At 32.6% G+C, this 17,093-nt stretch overlaps 1 protein-coding gene across 4 annotated transcripts in view; it reads right to left on the bottom strand.

Annotated features, from left to right (window-relative positions):
- Soxn (SRY-box transcription factor soxNeuro) overlaps window positions 1-17,093 on the bottom strand; it is a 216,668-nt gene that overhangs the window by 64,152 nt on the left and 135,423 nt on the right. For 2 of the 4 annotated variants that reach the window (XR_012480517.1, XM_074254661.1), the window contains exon 1: window positions 599-2,568. The exons of 1 other annotated variant lie outside the window; for it this stretch is intronic. Coding sequence is in view for 2 of the 3 variants with exons in the window: in XM_074254661.1 (XP_074110762.1) it covers window positions 599-1,908 (1,310 nt within the window). In the remaining variant the exon portion in view is untranslated. Of the gene's footprint in view, window positions 1-598; window positions 2,569-17,093 lie in introns of those variants that run through there. One more of the 4 variants, XM_074254662.1, reaches the window with a different exon arrangement.

Here is a 17,093-nt window from a genome sequence, read left to right as displayed (position 1 = left end):
AAAGACAAAAAATAATTATACTAATTACAACAAAGTAAATCTACGTAAAGGCGATGACATTTATTGTATTTAAATGTGTTGTGTAGTTTATAATTGTCAACTTTATTGTAGTTGGCGCATTATCTCATTAACGTGCTTTATACTCTTACAATCTGACATTTGGTGGTTTGAATACCTGAGAATTTTAGGCTGTATTAAACTCCAGAATTAAAAAAATTTATTCACAATATTACTCCTTTAATTTTGATTAATTTTTTTTATCATCAAAGAACCAACTGAAAATTTTTTCTGTAGTTTTCAGAGTTGAACACTGCCTAACAACACCAAACGGCCGTGTTAAAAAATAAAAAATTTCTGTTAAACGCAATTAAGAAATATTTCAACTAAAAAAAATTAAAAACCCAAAAACATTGAAATTTTGAACTAATCAAAAAATGAAAACAAATTTCCGCGTTAATTAAAAACACAGAAACTTTCAAATCTTTCTTTTGGGATTAATTTTTCTTTAGATTATTTTCTGATCAAAAAAATCCTGACCCTCCCTATCTACCTGCCTCTTATATACAAAATCTAAAAACTATCGGTGCAAAAAGCTTACATGTGGTGGTGATTGAGTGAAACTGGCATTCTGGTGTGGTGCGATATCAAGGAGTCCGGCGATGGTCCAGGTCCGGGCGAGTAAACTCCTCCAGGATTGTGCTGAATTCCCTGTTCACCCTGATTATTGGGAGGCAAGTACATGCTGATCATTTGCGTGATGTCGCCACCCTGATTGGGATTCTGCTGAGCGAGATACTCTCTCTTGACCTGAGACCCAGGTACAGAGCTGATCGGCGTCGGAGTGTGGATTCCCGCACTGGCAGGACTCGTCGGCTCGGACTTGATGCTGCTCCCGCTGGGACTGTGGCTGGACATCTGGGAGCCAGGTTGGGCCGAGTGGTAAGGAGAGGGCGACCCTACAGGAATAGCGCCTCCGTAGTTGGCGTATCCGTTAACGTAGCTGTTCAAGGGACTGGAGTTTCCGCCGGCCATGTGGGGAGGAATTTCGTACCTCTGGTACCCGGTCAGGTGTCCTGCGTAGGGATGCTGCGGGTAGGCAGAAGTATCCTGCATCGCGAACCCGTTGGGCATATATCCGCTGTACATTTCCCTTGAAATCTGAGACTGCTGCGCCGGGTGCGAAGGATTCACCTGCCTGGGGTCCATGTTGATGAGACCCGCGTTGGCGTTCGCCATCGGGTACTTGTCCTTCTTGAGAAGGGTCTTAGTTTTCCTTCTGGGCCGGTACTTGTAGTCCGGGTGTTCCTTCATGTGCACAGCCCGGAGCCTCTTGGCCTCGTCGATGAACGGCCGCTTCTCCGCCTCGCTCAGCATCTTCCACTCGGCTCCCAACCGCTTGGAGATCTCAGAATTGTGCATCTTAGGATTCTCCTGGGCCATCTTGCGACGCTGCCCGCGGGACCAGACCATGAAGGCGTTCATCGGGCGCTTCACCCGGTCGACGTTGTTGTTCTTGCTGTTGTTGTTGTTGTTGTTGTTGTTGTTGTTAGCAGGCTGGTGCTGCTGCTGGGCCGGTTGGGGCGGATGCTGCGCCTGCTGGTGCGAGTGCTGGGCCAGGGAATGCATCGTCTGCTGCTGTTGCTGTTGTTGCTGCTGCTGCTGCATCGCCTGCATTGACGCAAAGTGTTGTTGTTGCTGCTGGTGGTGGTGATGCAGAGTTAAGGCACTCAGGGCCGCAGAGTTTGGCGGACTTCCTGAAGAAAGGGCCTGGCTGTGGACTATCGGGCCCAAGGACCCGTATGGAGACAAACTCGCGTGGTGGCTCATTGGAGAGACTCCTTGGTGTGGATGTGGCGGTATCTGCCCGTGGAGATTGCCACCTTTTAAATCCGCGTCCATAGTCAACATATCCTCTTCTCTGTGTCCGTACAGCTTGCTGGCTTGTTAATTACGATAAACGATTTTAACTTGGTCCACTTAACTCTGAATGGTAATTTGATTTTAGATTGTCAGGCCCGTTAACTCATTGGGCGATAAAAGTTGGTCTATTTTTTGATGATTTACTGGGATTAGTGGTGGTAGCACATTTATCAACACGATAACAAGTCACTGGTAGCGCACGTTAAGTAAAAACACGAAAATATAATATTTTTCGCGAACATGTCACTCGGTGGAGCGGCTCAAAAGATCTTGATTTGTGTCAATGCACTACAGTTTTGGCACTTTCACTTATTTTAAAACAAATAGGGTGTAAGTACTTTCACCACAGTTTTATATCACCGCACTTTATATTAATATTAATTTTATAATATTCACTGTTAATTATTAACAAAAAAGTGGCTAAATATTAGCGAGTGGTGATTATTAAATTCCGGTAACGGTGATAGAAGAACGGACATTAACAAACTGATGGAAGAATGTACGTTAATGTACTGAGTGTGTTGTACCGTGTATGTAAAAATCCACGCGCACGTTGTGTGTAAAAGCGATAAGTTAAAAGAACCGCTCGCTTCGAAAGACTGAAACCGTCTGACTGTGGTGAGTTTACTGTGAATCTATTAACTCGGATGGGAGTCGGTCTCTTGCGTTTCAGGCGTCTCTGTCGCTCACACTGATCCTGCTGGTTGTCGGCTTACCCGAGGATACCCGAAAGCTCCCCACCCGAGAAAAAGTCCCCACCACTGTGCCTGGCCAGCCATATAGAATAGAGAGCAACGGTTGGGGAGAAGCTCTGCGCAAGGAATCGATTGGCACGCCAGCCTGCCATCATTTCTCCCGACCAATCCGTGAAAGAGATCAAGGTGGGCGTCGCTTCGGTGAGAGCCAGTCCTCGGAGCGACGTCTAGCGGACTGAAGCTCCATTTTACGAACCGCCGGTCATTTTGTCTTCCCCGCGCTTACTACGAGAAATCCTTAGATCTGGACCAAATTTTCGAGTTTCCTATTTTAGTTTGCTCCGTACTGGAGTTTATACTGCGATCATGACCCGACATGACGACTACTGATATTATAGAATTCATGCTTTCAGCTCATTGACGCTTTTGGAGTACGGATGTCTGTGCTAGATACATTGCATGGTTATCAAGTAATAGGGTCAATTCGTGGGGGGATCTTCGAAATTGTTTTTATGCTAAATTGTATTTTAATTAAAAATTAATTAGTATTTAAATTGCTTGGTTGATGATTGATGAGATTTTTATTATTTTTTAATGGATTTAAAAATTAATTATTGAAAATTTTGTAATAAAATTCCTTTTTTTGGGAGATATTTAAATAATCATTTTTTAAAATATTTAATAGCATTTTTTTAGCTTTCTTGATGACCTAGATAGTTAGTCAGCAGGTTTTCATTCATTGTTAGATATACTTTTAAAACAACTGGGAAATTTTTATTGTCTATAAAATTTTTTAAAAAATTTCCCATCTAAATAATGATCAAAAAATTTTAAACATTTTTTTCATGATAAATAAACTAATGGAACACTTAACATCAGCCATAATGTTTGCAAAAATGTCCTCAAAAATAAATATTAAAAAAAAAATTCCTTTATCGAAAAACATTTTGAGTTTCATCTCGACTTGACTAAAAACATAATTCTCAGTTCTTTGCCTAAACTTATCTCTAAATGTTAAAATTCTCTTATTTATTTGATTATATTTTGAGGATTTTTCCCTGAAGGCCGACCATATTTTACAATCTTGATACAGGTATAAGAAAATGCCACAGTATTTTGCTAGACGCCCCTATTTCACTTTGGAAAAACTCCAAGTATGTAGCAACTCAGTACAGACCTATCTCACCACCTGAGCAACTATGTACATTTTTCATGTCGAGATATATTACTCCTAAATTACAAATTTTGCCCGAGTCACTTTTTCGAGACTGGACATACAGTACCTAATTGCAAGAAGCTCAATGTTCGAAATTTAATCCTTGGATTAAATGATGACGATCATTATAACTGATGAAAAATATTTACGACGCTTTAATGACCTTAGTATTGTAACTAGAGATACTGTCGGGTAATACCACGTTTAAATTTCTAAGAAATATTAATAAAACCTGAGCTTTTAATTTTTTGATCAAATTCTAACTTAAATTTTAATAAAATTAATTTTCAAGTTAATAGTTTTTAATTTTTAAGCTAATAAATTTTTTATTTAAAAAAATTATTAAATAAAAATAATATAATTAAATTATAGGGTAATTTTTTGATATATATATATAGCTGTTTTTTTGTGTGATGAATGAATATTGCCCTATAAAAATATGTATGATTTTAAAAGTAATTAGGGAAGTGTTTGAGATGAATGAAACTTTAGAAGTTAAGTTGTATAGATAGGTTTATAAAAAGGATACTGTAGGACCTGTTGCAGATACTGTTATTTTAATATACAGATAATCAGACAATATGTGATGTGAAACCGTGGTAGATATAGGGGCACGGTGACAATGTCGATTGTGATGCCAATAAAGCAAAGAAAAGGGATAAGGATAATAAAGCTCAAAATTTTATTTTACAAGTGATATATTGTTTTTTGTTTCTTTTTGGGATATTGGGGAGGATTGTTATGGAGATAAAATTTTAAATAAAAAATGTGAGTTTAGTCATTTTAAATAAAGTAAAAAAAAAAATACTTCTAAAGAATTAATCTTGGTTTAAATCTCTCTTGAACTTTCTAAAATTATATTTTCGACTCAGTAAATTTTACTTGATTTGAAAATTTTCTTAAAAAATGAAATTTAAAAATTTTTCCCTTCAATTAATTTTTTTATCAATCTCCAACAACTTAACCAAAATTTATCATCTCCCATTCTTATTTCAAAATTCCCACAGCTACCAAAATAACCCTCCGCAAAAAATTCATTGTCCTGATTCAAAATCACTCACAAACAATATTCTCAAATACTCCTTAACGAGTTGTATTTATTACATCCTTCCAACGACGCATCTCTCATTCTTTTTTATCAATTCCTCCTAAAAAAACAATCTTCCACATACTATATATAGTATTGAATGTCTAAAAAATCCCAAGACTGTCCTCAGGGAATAAAAAACAGTACCTATACCTCCATACACGCTTTAAATAAAATTAGGGCGAAAACTGGCCCAGAAATTCGACACCGAGGAGTAAATCCAGCATCTCGGCACAAAGATTTCACTTGAACCTAAACCAAATTTAAGTAGGAAGGAATCTTGATCTTCTTCTTTTTCCAGCTCCGCTCACCTACTTCTATAATTCCTTTATAATTCCTGGTAGCAGTAGTTCTTCCTTAATTTAGTACCAGTAATTTAGTACAAACAGGTCCCAAATCCGAGTCGGTAAAAAAAAGACCGCCGATCGTAAAGGAGATCTTCGCCGGTGTAGTATTTTTATTTCAATCTTTATCTTTACCTGAACCTGTGCTTAAATTATATTTTACTGACCCGTGGACTTCCACGAGCGTAAACTCTGTTTTTTCCAGACATAAAGACGCTGTAACATATATACAGAAACTATTCTTCACACCAGCGGAGTACTGATGGTTCATCTTATAGAGCTAAAACTCAACGAGGTCCCCGCCTTCCTTTCCATTCTGTGAATCGCTCAAACCTGAATTTTTTTTTCATAGTTGTAGTACTATGTAGTGTGTACTATGAGCCGTTAGATCTGACTATGACCGGTCGCTCTTTGTCTTGTTAAAGTATAAAATCACTTGGTACTATTCACTAGAGTTTTTACTGGGATTTACGACGATTTACATTCCGATACTGATACATTCTGAGTGCGCAGAGAGAAACACGAGACTGGATGAATGAAAAAGTAAACCCCCGAAACCTGGAAAAAATAATAATTCACTGATCTCTGACCTGTGATCTGTGATCCATCCTGCGTCCCGCTGTGTATCAAACTCTGAGATAGAAAACAACCGGGCTAATAAATTTTGTTTTCTGTTTTTTGTTTGATGAAATACGCGAGTATGTCGAGATTTTGGATAATAAAAAATTTTTATTTTATTTACTCCTGATTTATCTTATTGGGGAGAGAGAATAGTAAATAGTTATTGTTGAGACAGGTCAGAATTTTTAAGCACTATTATGTACTTTTTGGAAGTTGAAGTGAAAATTGTTAGAGAGATAAAATATATATCTCGTGGGTTTTTTTTTGTGGGGAATTTATCTGCGAAAATCTGATGCAAGAAAATTTTTATTTGGTTTATTTGAAAATTGGGAATTTTTTGGGGAAAAGTATATATTTATTATTAATTTGAGGGTTTTTTTAGTGAAAAAATAAATTCAATAATTTTTTTAATTGAGAAAAAAAAATTGAAGGTCGATAGAAATTTTTGGAATGAAAGAAAAATTAATTTATTGATTTATGTAAAATTTTTCGTCAAAAATAGAAAATTTTATGATTGATGAAAATAACAATGGATTGAAAATTTGAAACAAAATTTAATTTTTTTTAAGTATCAAACATTTTAATAAAATATATCCGGGCATGTATTAAAAGAAAAAGACGAGTGTTATAACAAGATTCTCATAAATAATAATAAAAGAAAAAAAATGATGGAAAGAAGTGATGAGTGGATTAATAAAAATAAAATTAACGAGCTCTAAATTAGATTACTCGGACAATATGATTAACTTTTTCGACATGAGGGCCATTGAGGGCGACCTTTGACGACAGTCAATTATTCAGTAGCATTGAATTGCTTGAACCCATATCTCTGTCTATAGCGTAGGTCGACTGTTGACTGTCGGAAAAGTTCTAAACAACGCAATAGAAGAGTGTAAAAAATAGCCACGCAAGCATACTCCCACTCTTTAATTTATACCATATAAGTAAAGCCAGGATTCTTTGATGAAGATGAAGGATGTGGAGCTCTTTCAGGAGGCTGAGACGCAATTCGCGATATCATGTTCTCCAGTCTCCAGGACAGGACAGATGTTCTGGATGCTGGCATCAGACCCACAAGACACCAGACAGAGACTCACCCGGACAGAGCAGGAGAAGAAAAAGCGGCGTGTAGGAATGACTGACAGCTCAATGCACCGGGACTATATGCTGCGATCGCGTCTCCTTTCTTCCTCATCCTCTCCACATTTACATCCACATCCACATCCACTCACCCTCTACATCTACTATTCGCTCATATATACTATATATAATATATATACATGGAGAGAATTAAATAGTAAAAATTATCATCCAGTTACTGTATATAGGGTTTTTTAAATTTAACTCGATAGGAATTAATACTATTTAGATATAAATTGTGGCTAAATTCTTCATGCCTGATGGAGGGAAATACAAGTCGAAAATATTAAGCAAAAATTGGAGAAAAAATTATTGCATTAGACTGGATAGCTAATTGACTTAAAAAATCTAAAAAGTTTATAAAAACTATTTTTTAGGATAAAAATAAATATTAAACTATTGAGATTATTAAATTTCCTTTAAGAAGTGTTGAACATATAAATCAGTTATACATGTGTTGAAAATCTGTTGGGAAAATTTTAAAGCGGTTTTGTATTTTAGGACAACCAAAATTTCGGCCATATAAAAATGGTTAGTTGTTTGCTTTTAGAAAGGGATTACAATTTTTAGTTTTATTGCTTGCAGAAAAACCAGGCTGTAAATTTCAGATGGTAGGGTGAAAGTTTTCGAGTTTAAAGGCTTTAAACGTGAGTTGTATTTATTACTTGTAACTTAATTTCAAAATTTACGACTATTTGAAGAGTGTACACTAAATACATTCTTAAGGAGTATTTATGTAAATTATTCTATTGAGGTAGTAAATTAAAAATTTTACTAAATTTATGAGAGCTAAATTTGAACATATTTTTAATTAGTAAAATTAAATGAGAAAATTTTTTTTTTCTGAAGTTTATTTAAAAAAATTTTCCTAACAAATTTTTTTTCAAATATTCGTTATTAAAAAAATTTTTAATAATTAAAAATTATTTAATATAAATATCTACATATGTAGACGTATATATAAAAATCAAAATAAAATAAAACATGACAGCAAAAAGAGCAGAAGACATTTGATACGGACATGAAAATGTAGGTAGACGATCTCTTATTTGGACTGAAGTCTTAACGCAAGGACATCGCCGAATAAGTACAGCTATATATAAGGGAGGATTCACGACAACGATAGCAATGTCATGGCGGCCACCGGAAATAGCCGGCACTATCGGCCGTCCCGCCGGAAGGACTGCCGTCACCGCAGAAAGAGTTCCAATCTTCTATTCAGTGTCCCCGCGTTTACCGACTTGTCCTCGGTTACCGCGACGGCCTTCCAACCTTTACCGTCTCTACCTCGAGATACTCACAACACCACACATATATCTACATATGTTCCTAGTATACATTTATATACATACATTATAGCCCACCTCTCTTCCATTCTCGTGACGATACAACCTTCGAGAAGAATAGATCTCCGTGTGTTGGAAAAAAGTAACGTCAAAGTATTGAGAGCAGGAAGTTAAAACACCCTCGTATTTTTATTTTTAGTTTTTATTAAAAAAAAAAAAAAAAAAAAAAAAAAAAAAAAAAAAACTGTCCATCTTTCAATAATATATTATTTATTATAACTGTACATTGCTAAAAGGATTTTTTAATATTTAATAAGCCTTATTAACTGCGTCAAATTAACAGTTAATAAATTATTTTTAATAAAAAAATTTGGTAATATTTATTAAGAGTTAATAAATCATTTATTGATGTCAATTTATTAATTATTATAACATATTTATTATTAATAAATAAATAAATTCATTTTATTTATTTTCGAAGTTACATTCGCTAGCTAATGAGACAAATTTTTATTTATAATTTTAAAAACAGAAGTATCGATAGGACTATGGGTTTTTTATATAATTTATAATGTGTGGTATGTACAGTGTATGGTACTTAGTATTTGAGTTGAGATTATGCTTGGACGATACATCATTGGCCGTCAACGGTATCCCCGCATGTAATCCTCCATATCCATCAAGCCCGCGTACTGATGATGACGCTGCGGAGTTGAAAGCTGAGAGGATTATTGGACGCGGACCGGATCGTGATCGATGTGCCGTCCTCCTGGAAAAGCCGCTCAGATATGTGTGATGTGTGATGTTTGCTAACGCGTCTTTACTTATGTTATTCGCGCTCAGTAGTATTCCCATAGGATTAGTTTAAACTATTAATGTGTGTGTGATAAATTATTGGAAATTATTAATGTAAAAATATCAAAAGTACTGAAATTTTTTTTTTTTATTGTGAATTGCAAAAGTAAAAATTTTAAGCAAAAATTTATTTTATTGTGTTTTTAATATTTTATTGGCAGCAGGATCTTCGGGAGAGTGTGTTATTGAAATTATCAGGATTATCAGGATTATTTTCATTTGATATGATGTTTTTAACAAAACTAGAAATTTGAATAGCGCGCTACGCGCGCGCTTTAATTTTAACCAATAAGGAATCAGGTCCTATTTTTTGCGAGTTTCGACTATTGATTAACTTCACACTCTCATGTATTTTTTTTGTAAGGATTTTTTGACAATATAATTCCTATGATATTTTTCAAAGATATTTAAAAATTATATTTTTCCCAAAAATTTTTGATGATATTTTTGAAATAATATTTTAAAATTATCATTAACAGAATGATTTTAATATGATAGTTTTGACACAATATTTACAATTCAATAATTTTCAACAAATTTTTTTAAAAAATAAAAAAAAAATTTGTATCTAGTCATCAAAAACATCAAAAAAGTGATTTCAATTAAATAAGCGCAATAAAAGCAATATAAATTTAATTATTGTTTATTTTTTGGAGCATGATTTGCAAAATGAAGAGATTTACTCCATAGAATAATAGACACGCTTGACTTATAGATCTTTGTACACACAAACATACTGTAAGCATATCGCTTAACGTTTATCAAGTGTATGAATTAAATTGCTGTTTTATAACCCCTGGGGAATCTCATCTATATCCTGTATAATATATCCCGCGATGACGGGAAAGAATAGTACCCGCGGGAACCAAAATACACGAAACAATCGACGCGTAACATGACACTTTCGAATTCTAATACTTAATTGTTTTTTTATCAACACAACTTTTGTTTTTGTTCTAAAAACTTGGTACATAGCATATACATGCGAAATTAAGTACCGAGTCGGGCTGTTTAAACTCGTTCTAAATTCAAGGATCATTACGATGCACGTTTAAAAACGGGTGAGGAGAATAAATGCTATATACATAAACATTTACATTTACATATACATATATGTACAAGAAAATTCATTGGGGATGACAGAAGCCAGAAGCTTCAGTTAGGTACTCAGCATTCACTACCCGGCCAAGCAATCACGCTGCCTTAAATTTTCATCGAGTCCTTTTTCGTCTCACGATAAAATTTCCTCTCACGCGAAATTAAACTCGCGGTCAAGACCGCAGCTAATTAAAAGTAAAATTAAAATTAAAATGACATTGTAATTTAATTGTTTTCATTAAATTTCTCAATGGTTTTTGTAATTTTAATGGCTGATTAATGAGTTTCATACAAACAATATTTAATGAGTGTATTAATAATTAATTACCTTGCGAATGAAATGGTAATTATGAAAATGAATAATGTAATTTTAATTTAGATTTTCAATATGCATTAAATTAATTTTATTTAAATTTAAGAATCATAAAATAAAAGTTCAATCGTTTATAAAAATATAAAATATAAATTATTAATCTTTCGATCAATTACTGAAAATTACAGTTAAGAAAATTGTTTTAAAATTAGAAAAATTTTCGATGTTCATTTTTCTTAGCTTGGATGATAACTATTATAGTTTGTGATGGTAACTGTTACCATCTCTCAATAATTCGTATCATAAATATATTTTTGGACGTTATAAGGTTTATATTAGACAGAAAAAAAAATTAATTGGAATCAAGAGAAAAATTCTTAAACCAAGAAAATAATTTTGAAGAGTTTCATTGTCTTGGACCAAGACGAAAAATTCTTAAATCAAGTAAAATTTATTTAATAACAGAAGACTTGCTAATATAAGCCTAAAACTAAAACGTTGGGTAATTCAGGATGATTCAGGTATGCTCTGCTCAGTGTTTTCAGTTCTGTTGAGTGCTGCTGAATCGTGTCACCTATATACATCAGCTTGACAAAGAGATTGTCGGTGACGAGGGAGAGACGTGATTGGTGGATGTGTGGGTCTCGCGAGCGTACACGTGTGCCGCGATGGGGTATGCCCTGTATGGCAGCGGAGTTTACGCAGGATGAAGGATGAACGACGGAGGATGGAGGATGGAATATCCAGCATCACCGGGTAGCCGGCTCGAGAGAGAAAGAGAGGGTGAGTTATTGCGAGGGTTGGAGAAGCCATCTGCATCCCGATGAATGCTACTAGTTCTCCCCTTGTCGACGAACCCCCTTCGCACTTGGAAAGCTGGGATAACCCGCAAGCCAGCCGGACCCGGACTACTCAATCCAGGGGCTCTCAACTTTGTTATTTTACTTTACTTAACCGTATTTTACCATTGTTCAAGTTCGTACGTTTATTGATACCCAATTCATAATTCTAAATTATATAAATTACAAATTCAATAACTTCTATTGTTTTTTTTTCTTTAACAATTTAAATTTATGTTAAAATATTATTGAAAAAATTTTTTTAGAATTCATAATAGAAGGTTTAATTGAAATTGAGAACATAATTATGATAAAAATACATTTTTTGTTATTTTGTAAAATAATTTGTTTGAATTAAAAAATAAAGTGTCAAAAAAATGAAAAATGGTTCAAGAAAAAAATTGATTTTAAAAAAATCTATCTAAAAAAATATTTTTGTAGAAGATGCTTTACTAGCCGAAGTTTGTAATTTTTAATTACAATATTACTGAGTAATTTTAAGTACAATATTACTATAATACATATGAAATGATAAATTTCACTCCTCCCTAGTTACAAAAATCACCATAAATAAAAATTAATCAACTAATTCGTCTCCATTATCATTGCTATTAAGACGATAAAAAAACGATGATTTCCATGCATAAAATATATATTAATGGCCTCATAAATACCTTTATAATAACATTATAACGCGCCACCGGGGTGTGAGTACATCTACCATAACAAAGAACGAGTATCTTTACTTCTCCACTTATATATTATATATATGTGACAAAAAAAAAAAAAAAAAAAAAAAAAAACGTGTCTTTTGCGCACTTTACCTGTCACCCGATGACGATTTTGACATCAGGGGTAGATACAATCGTGGTCTTTTTACACACGGCGACGAGCCTTATTCATTTCACACGCTCATCAATTTTCAGTGGAGATCTCCTCTAGGTTATGAGGGGCTGAAGATGATCCCCGAATTTATTTGGTCGAATGTATGTACCATGTACCATGTAACATGTAACGTCTCTTACCATAAGTGAGTTAAGATCGTACGAATATATATATATATATATATATTATTATATATATAATAAGTTGTATTGAACGGGCTGCAAACTATTGGGGCATGTAAGGTCCTTTATTTACCACTTTACAAACCTGACTTTTGGATTTTCATGATGCATCCGTTTTCGAAAAGTTTATCTGTATATAAATAATAAATACACGAGGGGACGGATGTGGAGTCGTCTCTTATTATTGTCACAATGTCATTGTGATGCTGAGAAACGTTTTACTGAAATTATTGAGAAACAGGTGAAGCCAACAGAATACCCAGGCTATTATCCAATTGTTTCGACATATCCCTCCCCCCTGCCCCTTTCTACCATTAATATATATATATTATATATACATATATGTCTACCTGCTATCGCTTACCGCTAAGATTATTTAACATGCTAAACGGGCACGATGACGGTACGCTTTTTTATGAACATTAACATATGTCCTCACGTAAATTTTAATGTGACCAAGTATTTTTTTTTATAATTATTAAATACTTGTCATGATTTTAGTATCATTTGAATCAATAAAGACTCAGCAGAATCTGAATAAATTTTACAGCAGACTACTAAAAAGCTATAAAATATCACACTTATCGACAAATGATTAGGTTGTCTCATTCGTCCAATAATTGCCGTGAATTTAACTGTAATTTAAAAAAAAATTTCTTTAATTTTGAGTAATTGATAATTTCAAATTGTAGTTTTATCTTTTACATTTTTTACATTGTTTTACATCATTTTTTTTCTGTAAAGCTGAATTTTTATAGGATTAGGAATTCGCCAGCAGCGCCATTTCACGGAAAAAATTGTAAATTCTGTAACAAAGACACTTAACCTCAACTTCTATACAAAATAAATATTAAAATCGACTTAATAACGTTTTTTCTTATTTAGATTAAAAATGATCAATAAGACAATTGTACAATTGAAATTTTTAATTGTCAAAAATAACTTGAATTGAATTGCAAATTTTTTAATTCCCAAAAAACCGCGCTACTGCATACAAGTAACTACTTTTTATATTGCTGATCAAAATATACATGATTATAATAATAAAATTTGCAAATTAACCAGCACTAATTATTCCATAAATAAAGCTCCATTATTTCAGCCCTTAACAATTTATCAAAAATTATTGAATTCCCTCATAACAGTCTCTCAGAATTATCAATTAAAATTTAATATAAAGCTTTGATCTCTGTAATGAGAAATAAATAGGCGGGATTATCAAATGAAAAGTCGTGAATTATTATTACTATGGGTAACAAACTCTGAATGAGAGCCACTGGGTCAAGTACTTTTTAGCTCTAAATTTTTTTGGTGTGCATAAATACATATATGTATGGTTGCAAAAAGGTAGGGAAGGTCGGTAGCATGCAGGAAAATACATGATAAATATATACAGCAGACAGTAAGAGATCCAGACGATATTTATTGCAGGGATGCGTGCAGATATTATTATTTGTACCGCACATAATTCAAGTAGGTCGTTAAAATTATTTTATTACTTGTTCTACATAACGTTTCACCCATGCGAGTGAACGCAGCCATATTTTCCGAGCATAGAGTGCATGGAACGAGTGTACTCTGCTGAAGAGTCTATATGTAATAATAATAATAATAATAATAATAATAATAATAATAATAATAATAATAATAATAATAATAATAATAATAATAATAATAATAATAATAATAATAATAATAATAATAACAATAATAATAATAATACCGCGGAAATATACAGATGCGATTTTAATGTATAATGTATAATGTATGCGATGCCCATTTTCACGTTCGTTATGCATAAATGATTCTACTTTGCTCTCAAACTCTCAACTTTGTGTACAATCAAAACTCATTATTTTTTTCTTCCCCTAAACTTAGACTTCTACCGTTACAGTTCTCTGTAAGTATATTATTATTATTATTATTATTATTATTATTATTATTATGCATACTAAATACACGAACTGTATATATTATTCATATTTACATGTATTTAGATTATTCCCATTCTTAGAGAGTCTGTAATCGATCTGGGTACTTTACGGATATCGACCTTTTTGAATAATTACCATTTAAATAGAAATATATTTGGTATATATACCGCATGTATGCATACCTGGAGCCTGAGTACGGATATGTGGATAAGTGGAATATTTTACACCCCGTCGTTGAGTGTATCAATGTCGAAATTCAATGTTAGGGACGAAATTGACTATAGATTTTTAATTTTCAACATTTGACTTTGAAAATTTAAATGATATAAAAATTTGGTCTATTGACAATATTGGAAATTTAAGTTCTACACACTGGAAAAAAATTAATTTGACTCGAGAAAAAAATTTGTTAAGCGATAGAAATATTTTTAAAAATTTTGTTAACCTGAATTAATATTTTATTTAGTGAAAAAATTATTGAATTAAAAAATTTTTTAGAATCAAATTGATTTTTTTTTATCTATATAGTCTAAAAATTCACATTTTTTTAAATTAAAATTTTTAAAATTCAAATAATTGTTTTTTTTTACCGATTAAATTTTCTCGGAAAAATCATCCATTTGTTTTCAATTTGCAAAAAAACAATCAACTTTAAGACCAAATTATCCCCTCAAAATTCCAGCATCCGATTAATTCCTTCGGATCACTTTCAAATAATTCTGATCAATAACTAAAAATTCAATGTATCTTACTTCCGGACACAATAGAAGGTATCCGCTATCAGAAATGAGCTTTGCATTGTACCCGGTGTTCAATAAAGACTTTGTCCAGGAAAGGGGATCGGAATGGCCGCAATACTCTCAGCTGACAAGCATCACCATCCAACAGGGTAGGGCCACCCTCTTCACTTCACTTTCTCTCATTATACCCGTGCCAAGTAAAGAGAGATCGAGAAGTCGTGATCGTAAAAGACCGAATAGTATCACCTGTTGGCAATGTTTATACAAAATACTTTAACAGTGTACTCTATGCTCTTGCTCTATTCTATACTTTTATTTGTACCAAACACTGAACACTCTATTCTTCACTAACATAATGCTCTTTTCTTTCAATAGATCAGTTATTGTTCCGAGTATTGAATTTGGTGCACTTCTGGTGGGAACAAAGTCGCTTTTTTTCTCCTGACCACCACAATAGTCGACAAAAGATTTTTGGTTACCTAACAAATTGTTTTCATAGCACATTACGGCTTACAAATTAGTCCACTGAAAAGAATTAACTTGATTTAAGAGACAAAATTTTGAACCAAGAAAATAATTTTTAATTTTGATCATTTTTAATCAAGGCCAAAAAAATTTGTAATTTACTAAAAAAAAGAAAAATCTTTTTCTTGAGAAAAGTTAATTGTTTTTTTTTTAGTGTCTACATAAGTTAAAAAAATTCAAGTTCAATTTTTAACTATAATTATTTGATGCAGTTCACAGAAAAATTTTTCACAAATCCAGAAAAGAATCTCCAAAATAAATGATTGTATATATATATATTGTATACCTTCATCAAAAATCTATTGGTATTGCTGGAGACTTAGCAAGAAACTGAATGGCCCCGTGGAATTTCATTCATGTCAATTCTGCCCTGCAGGCTACCGATTCCTGGACCTCGAGATCACACCTTATTCGAACGCGTGGGATATAACATGGATAAAATTATTTCATTATTTATCTTTTTCTCTGAAGGACACTGCTGAGCTATGATCTAGATTGGGATGAGGGTGTAATGTTAATCGCTATATGCTAACTGTTAAATGTATATTGGGAAAAAACTACCAGGAGATCCTGGAACTATCATGGGAGCAGATCTTTATTTATATTCACGCGTTCCTGGAAACAAATAGGTGACAAGATTGTTAATGGATTATCGGTATTTTTAGATTTATGCCAAGATATTTTCATCTTTTCAATTCTTGAAGTTAGAAGTATTGAATTTTAATGACCTGTTAAGTTATTTTTGATTTTTTTGGGAATGCATCGTTTTATTTTTAGTATAAAATTACTTTTGTTCAAATTTTAGACTTGATGAATTTATTGTTTGTGTTAAAGAAAAATAAAATTTTTTTTTTCATGTTCCAAAAATTATTTTTACTCTAATCAAAAAATTTTATATGAAATTTGAGTCATAGGAGTTTAAAAATTAAAAAATAAAAATTTTGGACATGAAATAAATTTAGTTTAAAATATAAAAAATCAAAAAAATTTTTTTTAGATCTGAATAATAAAATTTCTTAAGATTGTGATTAATTTTTGTTTATAAAATAAACTAATTTGTTTTTTCTATTCTTTTTACAGGCGTTGAAGTTAACGATAGTCAAAATTTGGGCAAAAACTAAACATATTTACATTTTAAATACATATAAATCAAATTTTAAGCATAATGATCTGTTAACCTAGGCAAACAAATTTTTTTTTAGTGAAGAGTATCAATTAAATAATAAAAAAAAAATTACAATATAAAAAGAAATTTGAAAATTAGTAACATTGTGAACTAATTTTATTTGAAGTGTCAAACAAATATTTTTCGGAGCGAACACTTGAAAAATGATAGTAAAAATTATAATGACAAAAGCGGGACTTGGTATCCGGAGAATAATTTAAAAAAAGAAGAAAAAATTAGAACCGGCG

The sequence above is a fragment of the Cotesia typhae genome, unplaced genomic scaffold (assembly GCF_013202065.1).
Source record: "Cotesia typhae breed Kobodo isofemale line unplaced genomic scaffold, CoteBio_Ctyphae scaffold_13, whole genome shotgun sequence".
Taxonomy (NCBI): Eukaryota; Metazoa; Arthropoda; class Insecta; order Hymenoptera; family Braconidae; genus Cotesia; species Cotesia typhae.
The sequence above is the reverse complement of the archived record's forward strand: the minus strand, read 5'-3'. Positions and strand labels throughout refer to the sequence as shown.